A 21,349-nucleotide genomic window follows, 5' to 3' on the forward strand; every position below is an offset into this window, starting at 1 on the left:
AACAGACTTTGCTTTCGATTTCTCAGACCTGCTGTTTACAGGCTCATAGACTTTAAGGTCAGAAGGATGTTAAATTGCAGAGTCAGCGGACCCATCTGGAATGATATCTTTAACCATTTGAAGAAAATGAAATTATCTTTTAGATGTAAACAGATCCTAATTAAACTCTGGAGCTCTTTGTCTCCAGCCCAGTGCTAGCTGAGCTCTGCACAGAGGCAGACTTTATTTAAAAAAATAAAATAAAAAAAAGTTGAATTACTGATATAATAAATTGCTTGTGACAGAACTAGCTCCATTTTGCCAGCAGTACAACTGCTTTTTAAAAAACTTAAGCAACATATCCTTATGCCCTAGTAATTTAGTACATTGCATTCCAGTTCTTCCTTTAGTAGGAAACAACCATGAGATTACAGAACAGACTTATGTCAGCATTTCATTTAGCTTCCAGAAAATCCCTGTGTGCAACTAGGAGACTATCAGTGCTCATTTGGCATCCTTTATTAATAATTCAGGTATATCATAGATACATTTAATTGTTTTTTGGGGGGAGAACAGTCAGAGTTCAAGTGTTAGTGGCATTAGTTATAACAGGGGTAGGCAACCTATGGCACGTGTGCCAAAGGCGGCACATGAGCTGATTTTCAGTGGCACTCTCACTTCCTGGGTCCTGGCCACCGGTCCAGGGAGCTCTGCATTTTAATTTAATTTTAAATGAAGCTTCTTAAACATTTTAAAAACCTTATTTACTTTACATACAACAATAGTTTAGTTGTATATTATAGACTTAGAGAAAGAGACCTTCTAAAAATGTTAAAATGTATTACTGGCACGTGAATCCTTAAATTAGAGTGAATAAATGAAGACTCGGCACACCACTTCTGAAAGGTTGCCGACTCCTGAGTTATAACAAGCTGTACATTTTCCAACCCTCCTCAGTAGTTTGTCACTATTAACAATTAAAACACAGTGCTGTGTCATTCATAGGTTTTTTAAACAGTTTAGTAGACAAAATGTGTGCTTCTAGAGACCCTAGTATGTTACTTTTATGGTGCATTCCTGATCAGAACCAGATCTATCCAGAACCAGATCATATTCAGATTTACAGCAGCAATTTTCTATAATTGCCTTAACATGGACAAACGTTACTTTTCAAAGGAAAACACATTTTATTTTGTTCTAGTAGTTTACAAGAAATGCTTAAGGAGAAATCATGTTGTCCAATTTATGAATGTAACTTAGGGTGACCAGATAGCAAGTGTGAAAAATCATGACCCTTTTTTTTGGGGGGAAAGGGGGGGGCAGAGTTACGTTGCGTATATAAGACAAAGCCCCTAATATCGGGACGGTCCTGATAATATAGGGACATCTGGTCACCCTAGTGTAGCCATTTCTGTACTGTTTTGCAAGCAGAGACACTGGTATGTAAGAATACAACTACATTTTGTCTTGTCAATATAGTGTACATACAGAATATAGCTCTGTTAGGAACACTTTTTCCCCTCGTGCTATGACCCATCTGAACAAAACATGTAAAGATATTTCCATTTACCTTTGTCTTGGCTTTACATTTCATCAGTGGAACCACATTTCAATTGCAGGGGTAAACATGCAGTGCATGGAGATTTAAGCACACAATTTTATTGTTAATTGGTTGATGAATGATGAATGCCAAATTCTCTGCATCAGAGGAAATTTACCCTAAAGGTTATATCCTAAGATCACTTGAATGCTCCTTTGTTGGGCATATACTGTATGCCCTGAATTACTTAAGGAGTTGATGTTGACTTGGATGTCTGAGTCGTTATAATTAAATTACACTTAAGGCTGCATTTTTGCTACAGCTGTCATGAGAATCAGAGTCCATCGTGTGTGGGAGGGATGGGACATTTGAGAGAGATGTCCATTTTACCTAAATAATTGCAGCCTGCAAAGTGGCCCAAGGGCCTTTTTCTTTTCTAATGGCAAAGTATTGCAGAGCTCAATGTGCGCTTACAGTAGGTTACTAATTGCAGAAATGTGAGCGTTTTCCATTTCAGCTATTTAAATGGATGGCACAGAATAAAAATTACCTCCCCTTTTTGGAAAAACTACTTTTTTTTTGGAAAAAAATACAGTGGCAAAACAACTCTGGCATCCAATGGAATCCTCAGATTTCCCTGATCTCTTTTACTATGGCACGGAGACTGCACTAATCTTGGTCAGTCTTATCCTCTTGGCAATGGATAAAAGTTCAGGTGTGAAATCCTGGCTCCATTGAAGTCAATAACAAAACTCACATTGACTTCAGTGAGATCAAGATTTCGCCCTAGGTGTCCATGCTGTTCCTCTTTAGATCTATCAGCCGCATTGGATTCCTTTTGAATGCAAGGTTTTGTTGGCTCACCTGAGGATCCTGAAGGGATTGATCTTAACTGGGTTCACTCTTCTCTTGAGGTGCATCTGCACTGCAATGGGAAGGGTTGTTTGTAGCATGTGTGGACATACTAGCTTTGATCTAACTGTTCAAGTATGTACCCATGGTATTGGGCAGACAGGGCTAGTCCATGCAGCCTCCCATGCTGCCTTGACTTCTCTGCTTAGATCTAGCACAGATATGCCTACATGTGCTGCTATCATACGTCCAAGTTGCAATGTAAATATACCCTAAGAGGGTCCCAGAAATAGGTGATGACTGCATGCTGATTAGATACAAAATTGAAACTAACTAGCCTATTTTCATTGTCCAAGATGATGGAAGAGCAAATTAGAAGTTAGAATAAATGTTGAGAGGTAAATAAGATTTCAACAGTTCTTCTAGTTTCATTAATCTAACACATTATAGATTACACCAGGTAAAAACTTTTAATTTTTAACTGGCTGGTTAAAAATGTAGGCTTATTTTCGTTCTCTCTCTCTCTCTCTCTCTCTCTTTCACACACACACACATACACAGAGAGAGAGCTCTGGAGGTAAGTTGGTTGCTGCTGAGGTGACCCAGTATTGTATCTCCCCCTGCTGCTCTCTTATTTTCCCCTTCTTGATCTTCTCAAAAACTGCATGAAGTAATTTGCTAGTCAAATAACACTCCTTCTTGGGGTCTGGTTTATTAAGAGAACATTGTAGCTCAAGTGCCAACTGAAAACAAGTCTTCCTCTAACTCCACAATTTGTTCAACCCCTGGCTGGGCTCAGGAATTTTCCCAAAACACAGGTCCTGCTGACTGGCATTTCATCAAGCCTCTTCCTCTTAAGGCTTCTGTTCCTGTCTCTCACTGCAGGTAACTTCAACCAGGCTTTTTCATCCGTCTTGTGTTGAGATGTCTTTCCCCAGTCCTCTCTGTCCATAGATTTTTCTTTATATTCCCAGCAGGTCACTCTCCTCTTCATCGATGGAGCAGAATCCTTCTTACATGAAGTCCTGCTCCTTCCCTATCCCCTGAGGCTATCAGATGATCAACTGATCCAAAAGGCCAGGCTAAAACCCAAAAACATCAACTGGGGCCAGATAACTACGTATACTGAGGGATGGAATTTCATTAGCTCATGACATGATTTCAGGACTCTGACTTTTAAAAAAACACATTTATAATGTGCCCAATTCCCTTAAAAAGCCAGCCCTCCCAGGGCTTTCTCAAGGCTGAGTTTGAAATAGCTCATTCTTGCATTTGGTGCTATCACTAGAATGTACATCTCTCTCTTTTAGGGACATTTGCTCAAACTCAACCAGAAGAAATGGAGTTGATGCCGGAATTACTTAGAGAATCACTGTGGCTTTTCTTATGCAAACTAGATGACAGTGGTAATTTCTTCTGAACTTAACTTGTGAGTCTAACTAGCAACATGAGTTGCTTATTTGGGACACTGTCTTGGTGGTTGTGGTGTTCTCACCGCAGTTGCACAAAGGGGAGCCTTTGATTTTCAACTTGTGCATCAAGTAGCTGCATCCTCCAGGGTTTGTTCAGATGTAGTTCAATGTGGTCCACAATCTGCATGTCAGGTCAAAACCAGGAAGATGGTTTGTTGGGTCAGAAATAATGTGCTAATTTGGAATGGTAGATGAGGTTCAGACACTTCGCCATTCCCTGACCAGATACAGAGACATGAGCTGGTTGTGTGTGGCCCATAGTGGTTTTCGTGATTTCAGGTGTTGTGGAGGTACGTTATCCATAACCTGCCAGATGGGAAGTTTGGGGTAGTCTTCAGTGTGTTTAAATTCTTGTGCTGTAGCTATATCTTGATGAGTAGATGGAGATTCAATGTTTGCTAATACAGAAATTCACAGTAGAGGTGTTGATTTTAAAGTTCCCATGATGATTTACATGGTCTGATGCAGCTGCCGTTCCATAAGTTGATTATGGCAATTTCTTGTCCACACTGGTGCACAGTATTCTGCAACTGACTACACCCAGGGCCAAGGCCCATGTTCGTAGGACAGGGCCATTGATCCTCATCTTATTCCCACTAACTTTTGAATAAGTTGACATGAGACTTTGCTCTAGAGGCTACTTTCCTGAGGTGATCATGAAAGGTCAATGTGTGGTCAAGAATGGGACATTTGAGAGAGATGACACCGAGATATGTTAGCTTTGTGTCATAATGCAAGGTTCACCACAAAACTTGTGCAATTCTAATGTCAAGGTGGAAAGCAGAGACTACCAGTTTGTCCAGATTTGGTCTCAGGCACCATTTCTGGAAGTACTCCTCTGTCATTTTAACGTCAAACATAAGGGTCACTTCAAGTTCTTTAAAGCTATGGGCCTGAGTTGCATCACTGCTAATAGCTAACAAAATAAGCTGTTAGCAGTGATACTATGGTATACAAATGAAGGACTGGAAACAGGGAATGAATGTATTTATGCTTGGGTATAAATTTCATGGATTTATTTTGGTTTGTTGGCAATTAACTGGATTTGATAATCCCACTGTTTGGGGATTCTGCTGTATCATCCTGGGTCCATATCTGATCAGCCTTTCTGGGGGCTGAGGTAATCAACCAGTGATCTCCAGTTCCCTACATTCAATTTTGCCTTGGTTCTCAATCTGCTCCCACTATCTGGAATTAAAAATCATTTCCATAGTCCATCAGAGGATGAAACCACATTATAAATGTATATTTTTAAAAGTCAGAGTCCTGAAATCATGTCATGAGCTAATGAAATTCCATCATCAGGCAATACAGACCTGATACTTCTCGAGACACTTGTAAGCCATTCCAGACAGGGTCTCTGTAATCTAACCAAAAAATCAGTAGGAAACAGAATGTCAGCAGTGTGTTTTGAACCACAGCATGAGTCATGTATCTTCATTCACTTATCACTTGCTGAGGATGTTCCGTTTTGTGTAACAAATATAAACACAGAGTAATCTAGTTTGGATTCTTATCTACAATTTCCTCAGATGCTGGTAATCACTACAGGACACAATATGACTGCTACCATGTTTCTCCTTACCCTTGCACCACCATTGGTCTGGCCTTTTCATCCCTTTCTCTAATATTTGTGGCCTCTTTAATTTTTTCTTTAGTCAGCATTGGATTAACATCAAGTACTAAATAGTAAATTGTGTAACCTGAACTCTCAGCAGTCTGGAAAATTTTTATTAATGAGGTAGAAGAGTAAAAGGAAACAGAGCAAACGATGAGCCAGGAGTGAATTCAAACGGATTATAGCTACTTTCCATGGCTGGCTGGTTTCCAATGGGAAAAACAGTTGTTTGAGCACAATTCCCATAGAGCTTTTGCAAGGCAGATAACTCCAGAATACAGTTAGGATACTGTCAAGATTGATAAATTGGTTAATATTGCTTCACCTCCGGAATACAGGAATGAAAATCACAATAGGCCTCTCAACAAGAAAAAACTTTTCTGACTGTACATTTGTCAAAGTAAAAGTAACTTCTAATAATGTTTTACTTGGCAGTTTTGTGACTGCAAAAATATTAAGCCGGGAGAGTGTATACTGTACAGAACCATAAGTGTTGTTCCTCTGCCGAAAGTATTTTTCAGAATCATCGAACCATGTTTCATTACTACTTTCTACACTTGAGTCTTGCATTCAGCATTGTAAATCTGCCCTTCAGAATATTTCTGGTAGTTAAATTCTCACCCTGAGTTTTTCGGCAGAGGACAAGTCTACCAGAGGTTCTAGGCACCTGAGGTGAATATTATTTGAATGTAGACTGGGAATCTTCAGAATCACCAGGGCCCAATTCAAATAAACCTAAAGCTTTTCAGTGAAAAGCCTTTCTTTTTATAATCCTGGAAATTTCATTGTAACAGAACAAGCCGTTATTGCCACATTGCAATTCAATTAGCCACTAGCCTGACCTTCACAATTACATATTGGGAGTGTAAAAGCTACATTGTAAAGAACATGCCAAAAGCTATATAAGAAATCTAGGCTTGCTTTTAAACCACTGATGATGAACTATACAAGTGAGAGCTTTGATGTCATGTGTAACAACATGGCCCAATTTTGTGTTCTACTTTATTGATGCTCTAGGGATTAAAACTATAAAAGAGAGAAAGAGAGAGTAAAAAATAGGCTAGGAAAATAAGTGTGAGTTGTCACACATTGGGTTCCTTTTGAAGCAACATTCATATTTTAGTACTGTGTAATGGAAAAAGCCCTTTAGCCACATCCTCTCCATTCAGCTGAAGAGGGATTGTGGAAAGATGCCCCCTATCCCAGCTCCTCCTGGGATTGTTTAACTGCTGGGTCAGTTCCCAGCAGGTTGCTCTAATTTATGCCACCTGCCTATGGCCCCAAGGGGTTATTGCAGCAACCAGGAATCAGTGGCTTGCAGGCATGCTTCAGCTATCCCCCTTTTCCCAGCCACATCCCCTTTGCCTGCCATGGGGGGAGTGGGATTGCATAGGAAGGGAAGCTCTGCAGCAGTGAATGCTTCTTCAGCGTCTGGGTACACCTCTTTAGGAATGCTTTACACTGCTTGACCCATATAAAGCTATCTTAATACCCAACAGGATCTGGCCCCTAATCTTCAAGCTATTTGCTTGCATTAGACTTGTGGGATCTTCTTTAACTAAATGATTCTGATTTCTTTTAAAAATATGTAAATGGAGCCATCATTTAAATGGAAGTCTGAGATATAACACCCCCCATATGACACTTGTCTAACTTGAGACGATTTCTGTGAAAACTTGAATTATACGAAGGCAGATGTAATGTCCCTGTTGAAAATCTAGAGCAGGGATAGGCAACCTAAGCCAGGCATGCCAAAGGTGGCACACGAGATGATTTTCAGTGACACTCTCACTGCCTGGGTCCTGGCCACCGGTCCAGGGGGCTCTGCATTATAATTTAATTTTAAATGAAGCTTCTTAAACATTTTCAAAGCCTTATTTATTTTACATACAACAATAGTTTCATTATACATTATAGACTTAGAGAAAGAGACCTTCTAGTAACGTTAAAATGTATTACTGGCATGCGAAACTTTAAATTAGAGTGAATAAATGACAACGACTTGGCACACCACTTCTGCAAGGTTGCTGACCCCTGATCTATAGTATTTAAACATCTGTTTAGATATCAGATAAGCTTGGGTTTTACCTGCTGCTAAGTGCATGAAGGCTGCTACGTTCCTTTTGCTTATTTAATTCATTGCTGTAAGATGCTATACAGTACACTTGGAGTCTGAGAGATGCTGTTAATTGCAGGATGAAACTGTATTTGCTATGTTTAGACATCTCAAAAGAGGCCTTAAAAAGTGAGTTTGGAAAGATTAAAAGAACATTAATGTCTTGAAAGCTAAACCAAACCCACGTGGATGATTTTTTTACTGAAAGGGAATGTTGTGTAGTGGTTCAGGAGTTTGCATGTTTGGAAGCGGGTCCTTAGCCAGTTTAAGTTGTCATACTTCCATTGAAATCAACACCCTACTGAAGTCAGTGGCACGAGGACACTTTATGCCAACTGAGGATCTGCCCCTCGTAATCATGAATTCTGTTTCTATCTCTCTCATTGATTTTTGCTATGTGATCTTGGGCAAGTCGCTTAGGGATAGATTTTTAAAGGTATTTAAGCACCTAGCTCCCATCAGTTTCAACAGGAGCTAGGTGTCTAAATACCTTTAAAAATCTGACCCTTAGGCCTAAATTAACCTCAGGATCATTCCTCAGCTTGGTGTCTGCAAAGGGAGTGATGATATTTAAGCCACCTTCATAGGGCTGATGTACATTTTAATTGGTTGTTTGCGTGTAAAATACTTCAGGTCCCTGGCTGAAAGATTCTGTATAAACATTGTTAGAATAGGGACATCAATGAGGATGGAGAGAGAGCTGGAATAAAAGCAGCATATAGGTACTGGAATTGTGGTGAAGAAAACTGTTATGGCAATGTTCTAAAATTCCTGGAAATAAAAACACTGCAGAATATGATTCTAAGCAGTGATAGTCATAATAATCTGAATGTTCCTCTAAAGGGGATTGGAGAAGGTTTATAGGAATAAATGGAGCAGAGGAAAAAATCTGCTCAGAACAAGTGCAGCTGTTTAACATCAAATTGCTGAAAAGGAAGCGAGCTAAAGTTCAAAATGTTACAGACTAGTACATGTGTTTAAGGGCACTGGTGATTAGGAAGGCAGGGAAAGAAAATCACATTTTACTGAAATGAGACACTAGGAGAATCTGAGGCGAGATGGGGCTTGATCCTGGAAGGTGAAAAATGCTTCTGTGAGGTGCTGAGTATCCTGTACTCAGTGAAGTCAATGGGAATCAAGGATGTTCAGCACCATTGTGGTATCTGGCAGGTTCAAGCCCATAGTCACAGAGTCAAATGCCATCTTGGAATGACTCTGCTGACCTCAAATAGATGAAGAGTCAATGGAGTAACACCTGGGCTGAACTGTGCCATTTTTTTCTAGAAATGTGTGATTAATGCATACACATGCTGCCACCCAGACACTCAAGTTGTCACATCATGGGTTGATAACTGCCTTGGTGTAAGCGATCCCTGGGTTTGATCCTTCACTAGCACCTAGTGTATCCACCTGGAAATGTCTGAGAAATAAACTAGGCGCAGAACCAGTGGAACCCATTAAGGAGATTATTTCTCAAGTGAGGTGGCACATTAATTAGGAAAAGGTTGGGGAAGATAGAGACTTTGAATTTGGGAGGTTGTGGGTTTGATTAGAATATAACAATCACTAACCTTTAGCAACAAACCAAGTAGGACCCTCAGACACAGCTCCCGAAAGCACTGAAGGGCCATGATGTTGGGATTCAGGCAGAGGTGAGTAAAGACTGGTCATGCTGGTGCAGCTCTTCTACCTGCCTTTCTCGCAGCAGCTTTTTCATTACGTCCTCCAGTCTGAAAGATTTAAGAGGGACCCGAGCCACATGGGTAACACAAGGGAGGTTTGCTAGGAGTCTCCACTGTCTTCTTCATGATGTTCCCTGGGCAGATCCCGTCTGTGAGAAACTAAATACCAGGGACAATCCTCAAGAGGATGGCTGAGGAGTGCCACTCATTGAAAAGGGACTGAAGTTCTGCTGTCTGGACTGGAGCATCCAAGCTCAGGTGGACTTAGTGACGAAAATCTAATGATTTCTGAGGGTGTGAATTGAGGTCCAGCCTGGCCTTAGAACCATCAGAACAAACTCATGATCCTGTCATTGTAACCCTTGCCTTTCTCTCCCCTTCTCCACTCTCTTCTGGTGTGTTCTCCTTTTTCTTTATTGTGAATGTAAGTTGTATGGAGCCAGGGCATCTCAGGGAGGTCCTACAAGGGCATTGTAAAAAGAGTAAAAATAACCATTTTCAGGACCTCATGAGCCAGGGGTTTCTTCTCCTGTGCAACATGCTATGAATTACAAGATATTTTAATAATTGTATCTCATATGGCACTTCTTGGCCATTGATTTAAAAACAGTTTACAAAGGAGGTATCATTATCCTCACTTTACAATGGGAAAATGGAAGCATATAGAGAAGAACCAGAGTTTTCAAAGTATTTATGTTCCAAAAGATGCAGATAGGCATCTAGTGTGATTTTCAAAAGCACTTTGATTCCCCGAAGTGACTTGCCCAAGATCACCCAGCAGGCTGGTGGAAGAGCTCAGAATAAAACAGAGGTCTCCCGAGTCCCAGTCCAGTGCTCTATCTACTAGGCCACACTGTCTCTTGTGATATTCATAATCTAAGAAGCAGTGTGGTGTGGCGGATTGGACATGACTAGGAGTGAGGCGTTCTGGATTCTGCTCCCAGCTCTGCAACTGACCTGCTCTGTGACCTGGTATGACTTGCTGCACCTTTTGGTTTCTCTTTCACCTTTTGTCTTTTTATCTATCGAGACTGTAAGCTCTGTGGGGCAGAGACTGTCTCTCTTACTGTATTTATGTACAGTGCCTACCACAATATTCCTCAGCCCTGTTCTGGTGGGTCCGCCTCTGAAATTGAGAGGTTAAGACTCCTGACTGCTAGAGTATACAGGGCAGTAATGTGTGCTGCAGTGGTAGCATTAACAGAGGATTCTGAGTTTCTTAAAGGGCACTCTCAATGATGCCACGTCACTTAGTTAATGAAAAGAACAGGTCAACAAGGACTAAACTTAAAAGCAGATGTATAGAAAAAGAGCTGGCATTTACACAGCTTAAATATTTGAAATAATCATGAATGGAAAACGTTCTGAATGGAACAAAACCAGGCGCGGTCGCTAATGGGGTCACTTATTACTAATGGCATCATCTTGCTAAAATGAATGCCTCATCTGTAGATGTGAACAATGACATCTTGCTTCTGATGGAAACTAGAGCATTAATTTCATGAGACTCTACACCCCAGTTTCAGTATCAAAGGGACATGGATGATGTTGTTATGGAATGCTGGTAATTCAGGAAAGCTAGATGTTGTGGGCCAAAGTTGTCCCTGCGGTAAGCCCACTGAAGCCAGTGGTGTTGTACCAGGGATGATTTTGGTGCTATGGGTGTATATCTTCATCAGGCGTGTTTGAATTGAAATTATCCGTGGTGGGTTAAATTTACCCTTATGCAGAAAATCTATTCACCATTTACATCCCACTTAGGATCTCAAAATAAGTTGGACTCAAGTAGTGCTTAAATTAGCCTTGTGCTGGGCCTCTGCACAGAGGTGAAATAAGATCTATAAAAACCATATATGATAGTGGCTTCAGTGATGGATAATGAGATATGTGGAGTATTTTACTAGCTGTCGGTCGATAACCTGAATCTGTCACAGGATGGGAGTGATGAAAGCTGTTTCCTTCTGAAAATTCTTTAGTGGCCTCTTTGAAATGAGCTGATGGTCTGAAGTGAACTCCTACAAAGTGAGGACCTGTGATAGCACTCAAGCTGCCACCATCCCCATTTAACACCTTTGTTGAAAGTTTTAGGAGACAGATAAAGGACTGCGTGGAAGCTGGAGATCAAACTACCTTCTCATGTCCAGAAGTGGTTACTCTAGATCAGATCAGATCTGAGGCATTTTGGCAGAGCAGTGTCAGGAAGCTTGCTGTATCTGTTCTCTGGGGGATTTCAGTCCACATGATGACTACCCCATCAACTTTCACAAGCTCTAACATTCATTTAAACTAATAACATGCCTAATGCTGTTCCATATGATAGTTATTGCCCTCCCCCCCACCCCAAGTAGCTCATGGTGCTGCTGAAACAGCTTAAAAATAACGCAGCCAAAACATCATAGCATAAAAGCAGAAATATCAAATGATATGACTGTCTTGTGGAGAAAGGGAAAAGTGTTTACATCAGAATGTCAGTGATGTCAGAGACCAGTCCTGCTCCCATAGAAAATTCCCAGTGGCTTCAGTGTGTGTAGGATCCTCCCCTTCGTGGGTGAATTCACTCTTCAAATGCTGTTTCCAGTTGTGCTTGTATCATTGTTTGTTTATTTTTGGATTGCTTGGTTGAAGAACAAATATTTTCAAACAGTCTTTTCTTTCATAAATAACACGTGCTCTACTGATGTCAGCTGAGGAAATCAGTGTCAAGAGCAGGAAAAGCCAGAAGATGAATGGGTCTCTTACTTAAAAATAGGAAACAGCTTGAAGTTCCTTTTGGGGGATGAGAGGGAGAGGAAGAAATCTCCTTCAATAACAATGACATTATTTTGTCACTGGTACAGAATAAGGGTTCTGTTCTCCCAGTGGTGGATACATGCACCTCCTGTTCATGTGAACAATTCTGGGCATTCATGGAAGGAAAGATGTGACCCTAAATATTCAGAGTTTTGACCAGCATGCTGCTGTAGCAAATTTACTGAGCTGTTGAAACTGCGTTACAAAAACAGCAGAGAAGGAAATAAAATGTATTATCTATGTTCCCACGTCAAATTTTGACTGAACATATTTGTCTTTATGTCTCTCTTTCTTCACATTGGTGGGTTTCAAATAAACCCTTACCAAAAAACTGCAGGATCAAGTCTTCAGACATTCACAGCTTGAGGCAAGAATCATGCCTAGTTAAATATGCTTTCATGTTCCAAACAGAATCTGTGAATCAGTTATATGAGTGATGCTTGCGTTCAGATCAGAATTTGGAAATGCTGTATGTCTGCCTACTTGTTCACATTCACATACACAGAATGTTCTGTGCAACTTTTTCCCAACCAAACCAAGAGTTATCAGGAATCACCAATCGCGAGAACTGTGTGTGGCTCTAAAGCTTGTCTCTCTCACAAACAGAAGTTGGTCCAATAAAAGATATTACCTCACCCACCCTATTTCTCTAATATCCTGGGACCCACATGGCTACAACTACACTGCATACAATCAAGAGTCCGCAGTTATGCTAATCTCCCCAGTTCTATACAAGGGTAGGTAGGAAGGTTTCTCAAATTCCCTTTATTTCCTTCCCCATTATCCCCAGATCCCTTCCCTGTTTTCCCTAAGAGCCCAAGGCTTCTGAAAAGTAGTCTGACTCCTCTCTCATGCTCCTTCGGCACTGTCATCCTATTAAACATTAACATTTTCCAGAAACCAGTTCCTTAAGTGAAGATGCCTGCTAGCTTATTAGAGTCATGTGTCAGTGAACCACAGCATTGTTTAGTTTAGCAAGTCAAGCCCCATAAGTGTTCAGTGAAAATTATTTTCTTCTTCAGAAGCACATCTGCATCCTGTGCTAGAGAGTTGATTATTTTATTTCAGAGGAATCTGTGAAAAGGTAATTGTAAGGAGGAGCAAATTAATTCTTTGTGTAAGCTACTCTCCACCTTACTGTAAGATCCTAATTAACCTTTCTAAATCAATATAGGAACTTAAACCTCCATTCCATTTACAACTGTTTCAATCTGGGTTGTTTTTTTTTAACTAGAAAGGATCCTCTCTCTGCTGTCTCTGGGCATGGTCTCACCGGCTCTGAGAAGAACAGACTCTACTCTGCATTATTAGAAATAACAATTGATTCATTAAATTCTGTAATTCAACAGTATAGGACTTTCATTTATTATCTTATTTGCTTGTTAAGATCATACCCTGTTCTTAATACGTGATTGATAGAAAGCATTTAGGGAACAAAGCCCAGTCATCATCAGTCTGGCTCCCTGTGCTGCCATGATGTTGCATTACTGCCTGAGTGTAGAGTGGTCGTGAATAGGGTCCAAAGGCTTAAGGGAAATAAGGCAGTTTGCATGTTATTTGCCAGCTGGTTCCGATCCAGATCTAATGTAATCATGCACATGTCCCAGTGGAGAGAGGGAGCTTTGGCATTCTTTACAGGGTGATAGCGTGATTTCCACAGTAATGTACCAGTGACCCAATCCAAGTACTACTGAAGCAAGTGGTAAACATCCATTGACATCAGTGGGTGCTGACTTGAATCCTCTGAAGTAAAAGCACAGAGCATTGCGGAGCCCACGAAAGCTTATGCTCAAATAAATTTGTTAGTCCCTAAGGTGCCACAAGTACTCCTGTTCTTTTTGCAGATAGAGACTAACATGGCTGCTACTCTGAAATGGAGCATTGCAGAGCATATTTGGAGATTTGTGTGCTAATACCCTTTGAGCATCTTAGAAAGGAAGTCAACATATTCATGCCCATGGGCAGTAAACTGGGGAGACAAATTCTGCTGTTATACCGTAAATCCATAATATGAGTGGCTTCAGTATTTACTTTGGATCCATCCTGGTATAAAATGAGAACAGAATTTGCCTCAGACCCATGATCCCTAAGCCTTGACTTCAAGGTGAGTTTTGCTTGCTTGGAGATTGCAGGAGCGGGCTGTAACTAAAATAAGTTGGTATTTTTCCCACTTGTTTTCCCTAAGAAAACCATGAGTCCACCAAGATGAAGGCAAAGGGGCCTACAACTTCTCTCTAATAAAATGTGTTGGGTTTTAACTTTAAAATGAGTGAAATCTATAATTTTGGGCCAAATTTTCACAGGGGCCTTAAACTAGCTCCTAAGGCCCTGCCGATGCAAGACGTTCTGCACTTGTGGACGGTGGAGGATCATGGCCTAAACTAGCCCTCACAATTTTGCGTGCATAATCAGCTATGTAGACATACAGCTCCTGATGTGAAGGCTCAAGTCTTGTTTGCATCCACAAGTTAGGTGGTTAAGCATGGAAATTCTCTTGGAAATCATTGAGTCTAGTCTCAAAATGTTTCTTGGAATGGTTCAACCTACAGTGAATTTCTACAGCTGAATCCTGTGTGGAATGGTGAATAAAGGAAACCCTAGTGCTTGTTTGTGTATAGAGGTCACAGAGGAGGTCACCAGAACAAGGGAGATTTTTTTCATCTGAAAATGCTAATCTTTCTCTTTTTCAATCTTTTTCTCTCCCAGCTATCCATTTCCCATGGTGTTCAGCAGCTGCAGTAAAAAGGACCTGGAAAACAGCCTGGAAAAAGGAATGGGGATGTGTCTCTTTAACCTGCCTGAAGTTAAGGAATCATTTGGTGGACAGAAGTGTGGGAATGGCTATGTGGAAGATGGAGAGGAGTGTGACTGTGGGGAACCTGACGTAAGGCTCTCTCTCTCTTAGAATTACTGCTTTTCTCCTTGCTACCAATCTGTTATGGAGAAGAGGGCAAAAGTGCTTGCAAATTAGTCAAAGTACTTTTTTGAGACTGATGGGTATTAAATAAAATTCTTATTCCTCCTCCTTCATTTCTCAATCTCAAACCTTAATGAAATTCCCCCAATAGCTGTTAGAATCCGCTTACTTTTCATTGTGTCTGATTGCAGTGCAATAGGAAGGCCCAAGTGTCATATTAGTGTGGTTTTACAAACTACCTGTATCTCTTAAGATTAGTGACCAAGAATTTTAATCATGTTCCTGTTGGGATTTGCAACATGGAAATCCATTTCAGTGCTAGTTAATGACCTGAAACCAACACAAATTGGTTAAAATTACTCAGATTTCTCAAGGTACCATATATTATCTGGAGATTTCTTTCCTTGGATTTGGAGCTACTTGTTTTTATAAACTAAATAATATCATAAAATATTGCTCCCAGGAAAACCTGCTTCCATTTTAATGCACAATGCATTTCCCCTTTTGATCTGAATTTTTTCTTTGCAACCATCGGATTCAGTTGCTTTACTAATAGAAATAACCTACACTACTTCCAGAAAGGTTACTACTACCTCAAAGCTGATTCCGTTTAATTTAGTGAATGTGTTAAAGGACGGCTAGAATCAGGAGAGATGATGCAGAATACCAGGATTAAAATGATATCTGATCAGACGTCCATACTTCTTTTAGTCTCAGTTTTCGTTGGTCATATTGAACTTCTGCCAGACTAACTGAATTGAACACATCAGCAGATGAGGCATTTGTCTCCTCTGATAAATGTGGAACTGCTGACAAAATAGACCCAGGATAGTTAAAACGGCAAATGGCTGCTGTAGCCTTTCCATACAGGATATTGAATTTATACAAACCATAAGGATTTCCTGACAGCTCACTCATTCTTCGGGGTAACAGGGTTGAAGAAGTAGGCTTATCTTCTTGTTTAACGCCAGTAGAGTGTCAATAGCTTGCAAATATCTTTCCAATCCAGTTACCATTCTCATTTTTCTTGAGTGTAAGTGACACCTTTTTAGAGTCAAAGCCACTTAATACCATTGAATAGTATCTTGATCTGCCTCTTCTCTCTCTGTTTTCTTAAATAGCTTAGAAAACTAACACTCGGGTACAATGGATTTAACTTGCACTCTCTCACTGTGGTCTGAGAGGTACCAGCGAATCTGTTGTATTAGTTAATGTTTCACTATCAAAGTCATTTATACCAGTGTCCGTACACCAGTGCTAATGCTATATGGCACCAGTCACAGTGCACCTCTGTATATGAGACTGTAGCATGCTGCACATTATAGTTGTTTTTATCAGCTTTCAAGATGAAAGATCACTGCAAGCATATTTATGTATAACAAGTGGTTTATCCAACATATTAGAACCACATGTTACAATTTTCATTGCTCTGCTCATAAAAGCTTTACCCAGGAGTATAGCTGTATTTAATGTCCAGGTTTAAGAATTTTGTGCACTATGTGATGATCACACAACGGACCTTGAGTTTATGCCTCTGCAGGACCCATTAGCCAAAACATTAGGACCAAGTTCTGAGATCCTTATTCACTGAGTCATCGAGAAGTATGTGTGAAGACAAGAGGTGAAATCCCAATTAAGACTAGTGTCAATGCAAAACACCAGTTAAGTTCAGCATTCCCCATTCTGGCCCACTTTAAAGCTTTATGTACAGAGAGAGCTTAGATATGTGCTGCAGACTTATTCTGCGTGATGAGTAACAGGGGAGTGAGTGATTAGAATTGTGCAAGAGTGATTTTGAATTTTGGTTGGAATTTCATTCATAGTCTATATCCTATCTTTGAATATTCTGTAGCATCGATAGATGGCAGGCTGACTTAACACTGCTGGACAGCAGTTTTATCTGCTGCTATTTTAGATCTTAGACAGCTGTGATTCGAGTGCAAGTGATTTAGTTTGCAGCTCATGACTATAATGTCAGAAACATAACCACTATTTTCTTAAAGTTTTTATTGTATCAGTCTAAGACTGATAAACAAACTGGCCCAGCCCACCGTTGCTTTCCCTACACAAGTGGCGACCCCAGTTTGAGAAACACTGCCCTAAACAATTGCAATATCTGTTCAGTATTTTATCTAGAAATAACTAACAATTAAGGTAGGTTAGGTTCATTTTTTTTCTTATTCTGTTTAGAAATAACTGACAATTAGGATTGGCTAGATTCATTTTTTTTTCTTATAATGTCTTGGAGACTGTCCAATATCTTTAGGGTCAGAATCTGTTATCGGTGATCCAGTGGAGCCTCATTGACAACAGTGTCACTGCACACACATAGCTGAGGACAGAATTTGGCAATGAGGCTTTGGGCCAGGATTCACCACTACATTCCTCTAGCTTCATACTAGTGTAACTCCACTGATTTCAGTGGAGCTACAGCCACTGGTGACTCTTACATGCATATATTGTACATGTTAATAATATCAGGGGGCTGATCTTCAGTAAATAGGCAGAGCTCTATGGCCCTTGCTGGTTTACTGCAGTTACTTATAGGGTCACAGATTTCAAGGCCAAAAGGTCAACTAATTTGATCTCCTACATATAATTTCACAGTATTTCCTGCATCGAACCCATAACTTCTGTTGGAGCTAGAGCGTGCTTTCTAGAAACACGTTGCCTCTTGATTTGGAACCAATTTTTATTTAATGGTGTCCAATGTTAATTTATTCCCCATCTAGGAATGTACAAATCGTTGCTGTAATGCTACTACCTGCACTTTGAAAGCAGAAGCAGTGTGCGCCCATGGACTTTGCTGTAAAGACTGCAAGGTGAATTTGTAGAACGGTTTCTTATTGCTGTGGAGTGGCAGAATTCCATAATCCTCTTAATTGCAGATTATCAAACAAGGAGGCAGAACAAACAAATTGGTATAATTAAGTATTAAAACACTTCTAGTGTTTCACGTAAGCTGTTTTAAAAAAAAATATCAACCAGAAACAGCAGTTGAAGATACAGGGCCAAATCAATAGGCCCACCTTAATTGTGCCTGCAGTATTTGTGGCTGTTTCCACTCGTGCATGCAAAATCCCTGCATTTATATGAATTTCTGCATGAAGATTTTTGCAAACACTTTGGGATGCTATGCCATGGCAGGCAATCAAGGTACGTTGGAAATGCTTCATATGCTGTGTCTGGAGGGGTTCTTAAGGAGGATGAATGTTAATGAATTCTATTAAAACAAACCTTTTTTGTTGGCAAGTCATAAGTGACAGCAAATTGTTAGCCTTGTGGCTACGGTTATGAACAGCTAGACAGGGTTGCTACAGACAGTGATATTCCTAAGTCCTCAAAACAGCTTTTGAATATGAGTTCGTAAGGTATCTAGGCAAGGTTTCACTGAGGCTAGCAGGCACTGTTTTAAGCCTGCTTAGATGCTTTTCAAACACATACCGTTTATCAGAGTCAGTCTTTAAGCCATTCTGTTTGTTGTCTAGAATACCTTGTTGATGCAGTTAAAAATTTAGCTTGACTCCAGTACATAACCATTGTCATCTTGTTGATAAGTAAGTACGGAGAATGGCCGAGTCGCCAGTTACTGATTCATTTCTTTCAGCTCTGAAGAGGATGAAGTTATTCTGTTAAGCAATGCAAGGACAGGAGCAGCTATTTGGACTGGCTACTCTCTGGTGGGTGGGGAGATCTTGAAACATGTAAAGAGAAGGATCTTTTATAAGAGGCCATCCAGTTCAGTATGCAGGAAAGAGGGAGAGGATAACCTCTTCTTAAGTTAGTTGTATTAGTTAAGGCTAGTACATGTAATGTTATATGGTTAGTTTGCTGACTCAATAGTTATGTCATTACAATCACCTTGAGCATGTAATGTAGACCCAATATCGGCAGTGAACCACTGAAAATATTTTTAGCCTCACTTTTGATCCGCACATACAGTTGCCCTTTGTCATAAAACACCACCTACTTTTATGTCTGCAGGAGCAATTAAGGAGGCCCCTTGAAAAACTGATGCTAGTTCTTTATCTGTCCATTTAAAAACCAAACCACTGCAAAGTTAATTAAAGGCTAAATTCTACTCTGAGGTGTACCACATAATCCGTACACTTTCATCTAAGAGCAGAGTTGTGCCCTTGCTTTGAAAATGTGCCAAAAACCTTTACACAATATGTCAAATAATTATATATAAAATGCTCAATTGTCTTTATGCTGTGCTTAATGGTCAGTTGGTGCAGAGCTTCTGAAATAAAACATTAATGTGTATCATAAATTATACCACTGGAGATCTTTTATTGATTGGAATTACAGCAGCTTTTTTCTTCCTTCAGCTGAAGCCAGCGGGAATTTCTTGCAGAGACTCAAGTAATTCCTGTGATCTTCCGGAGTTCTGCACTGGAGCTAATCCTCACTGCCCAGCTAATGTATATTTACACGATGGACATCCATGCTACAGAGTAGATGGGTATTGTTATAATGGCATATGTCAGACTCATGAACAACAATGTGTCACACTCTGGGGACAAGGTAAGTTCTGAATACAAAGAGCTGGGTATTCTAGGTATTATGTCAGTTTTTAATAAAATAACAAATATCATATGACTTTGGAAGGCTGTGCAGGAGAGTGTTATGTACTGCAATATGTACCCACTGTGATCAGGAAGACATATGAAGAAGTTGTGCCAGTGTTTTGTTCACCAACATATTCATAGATTTTAAGGCCTATAAATAAAGTTCAGATTAGTAAAGAAGTTTAGTTTTAGGCATTTAGGGCCAGATCCTCAGCTGGTGTAAAGCAGCATGGCTTCATTGAAGCCAATGGAGTTACTCCTATTTACACTCTCTGAGGATCTGGCCCATAGTATTTTTCGTTCTGATGGAACAATTTTAGGATTTGTTTTCCCTTTTTGTTCAGAGTGGTATCTAATGGTTATAGCAGGAGACTGAGAGACGGTGTTCCTGGCTGCTACTAGCTGGCTATGTGACTTGAGGCAAATTACTGTACTTAGGCCCTGATTCTGCCATGACTTCACTGGGACTTAAACACGAATTTAAAGTTAAGCACGTGCTTAAATGCTTTGCTGAACTGGGGCCTTGCATCATCCTGCAAGGTGCTGAGCACTCTCAACTCTCTTTGAAGTCATTAATGCAAATGGAAATGAAGCATTAAAACCTCAGGAGTTAACAGCCTGATTTGTGTGTATGTTGTGTGTACATACACAGTCCCACACAAAAGTTGCATCTGAACTACTCCACCAAATCCACCAGTACACTAGCAACCTTACATACAAACCATAGACATACTTAGTGATTAAATCCACTTTTAAATCCCACGGATACAGGAAGTTTTCTCATGTAGAAAAGAAAAACCCTTTGCAAAACAGTTTTCCATACAATGGAATGTTACTCAGTTGAACTGTTAGTAATTCCTGTCACTGAGATAAATCCAGCTGAAGGTCAGGAAGCTGAATTCCCAGGGCTCTGTTGCCATCTTCATTTCCTGAGGAAGAGGTTCCTCTGGAAGCTCCATTTCTCAATGCCAGTTCTCTCACTACCGTCTTTAAAAATTCTGTCCAACGTGGGCTGTGCTACATCACAAGCCTACCACAGAGAGGAGCTACTGGGGCTCATTTAATGGGAAAATGGTCCGAGATCTTGTTGAGCCCAGGGACCAGTTGGTCATGAAACACCTTACCTGGAATTACTTCATTTGTCTCATGATTAGTTTCAATAACATGGGCGTGCACTTGCACACCCCACTTGTGCCAGGTCTGCACTAGAACAATGACTCTCTGAGTTACAGCAACAGCCAGAAATGGTGCAGCTAAGCCGGAGGGAGTAACAGTATAAGGTTTTTATGGCAGGGTGATAAAACCCCTTGAGACGTTTAGCATTTGTGACATTGCACGGTTGCTAGCTGCTGCTGTATTAATTTTCCTACTGTGGTTGCCCCTACAACATGAATGGCCCTCTCTCTTATTCTTGGAAGCTACCATAGACATTTCTGAGGGAGAAAGAGAGGAGACTGCCAAACCCAAATCGAGAGGTCTGATTCTGATCTCACTAACACCTTTGTAAATCAGAAATAACTCCACTGAAGTCACAGAGTTACACTGGTGTAAATCCTCTCCAGGTAAGATCAGAATCTGCCTCCTTTTTCCCATGAGAATGTGTCAAACACCCTGAGTCTTTCTTTCTAAATGCAGTTACTGATACCTGGTAGGTTGTGGCTTCAATAACTGTGTTATTTTTAAGGCACAAGGCCTGTGCTATACCTACTCTTCAATACAGTCATGTTTGTGAGAATCAGGGTGAGATCCTCAGTTGGTGTAAAATGAAAAAGCTTCATTGATTTCACAGGATTTACCCCAGTGTACACCAGC

General features: G+C 40.3%; 1 protein-coding gene across 2 annotated transcripts in view; it reads left to right on the plus strand.

Moving 5' to 3' along the window:
* The window catches only part of ADAM12 (ADAM metallopeptidase domain 12), a 330,750-nt gene that overhangs the window by 257,307 nt on the left and 52,094 nt on the right, over nucleotides 1-21,349 (plus strand). For both annotated transcript variants that reach the window (XM_050959376.1, XM_050959375.1), the window contains exons 12-14: nucleotides 14,756-14,933; nucleotides 17,699-17,788; nucleotides 19,298-19,493. In XM_050959376.1, the coding sequence (XP_050815333.1) occupies nucleotides 14,756-14,933; nucleotides 17,699-17,788; nucleotides 19,298-19,493 (464 nt within the window). The remainder of the gene's footprint in view (nucleotides 1-14,755; nucleotides 14,934-17,698; nucleotides 17,789-19,297; nucleotides 19,494-21,349) is intronic.

Source organism: Gopherus flavomarginatus, chromosome 6 (genome assembly GCF_025201925.1).
Source record: "Gopherus flavomarginatus isolate rGopFla2 chromosome 6, rGopFla2.mat.asm, whole genome shotgun sequence".
In the NCBI taxonomy this organism is placed as follows: Eukaryota; Metazoa; Chordata; order Testudines; family Testudinidae; genus Gopherus; species Gopherus flavomarginatus.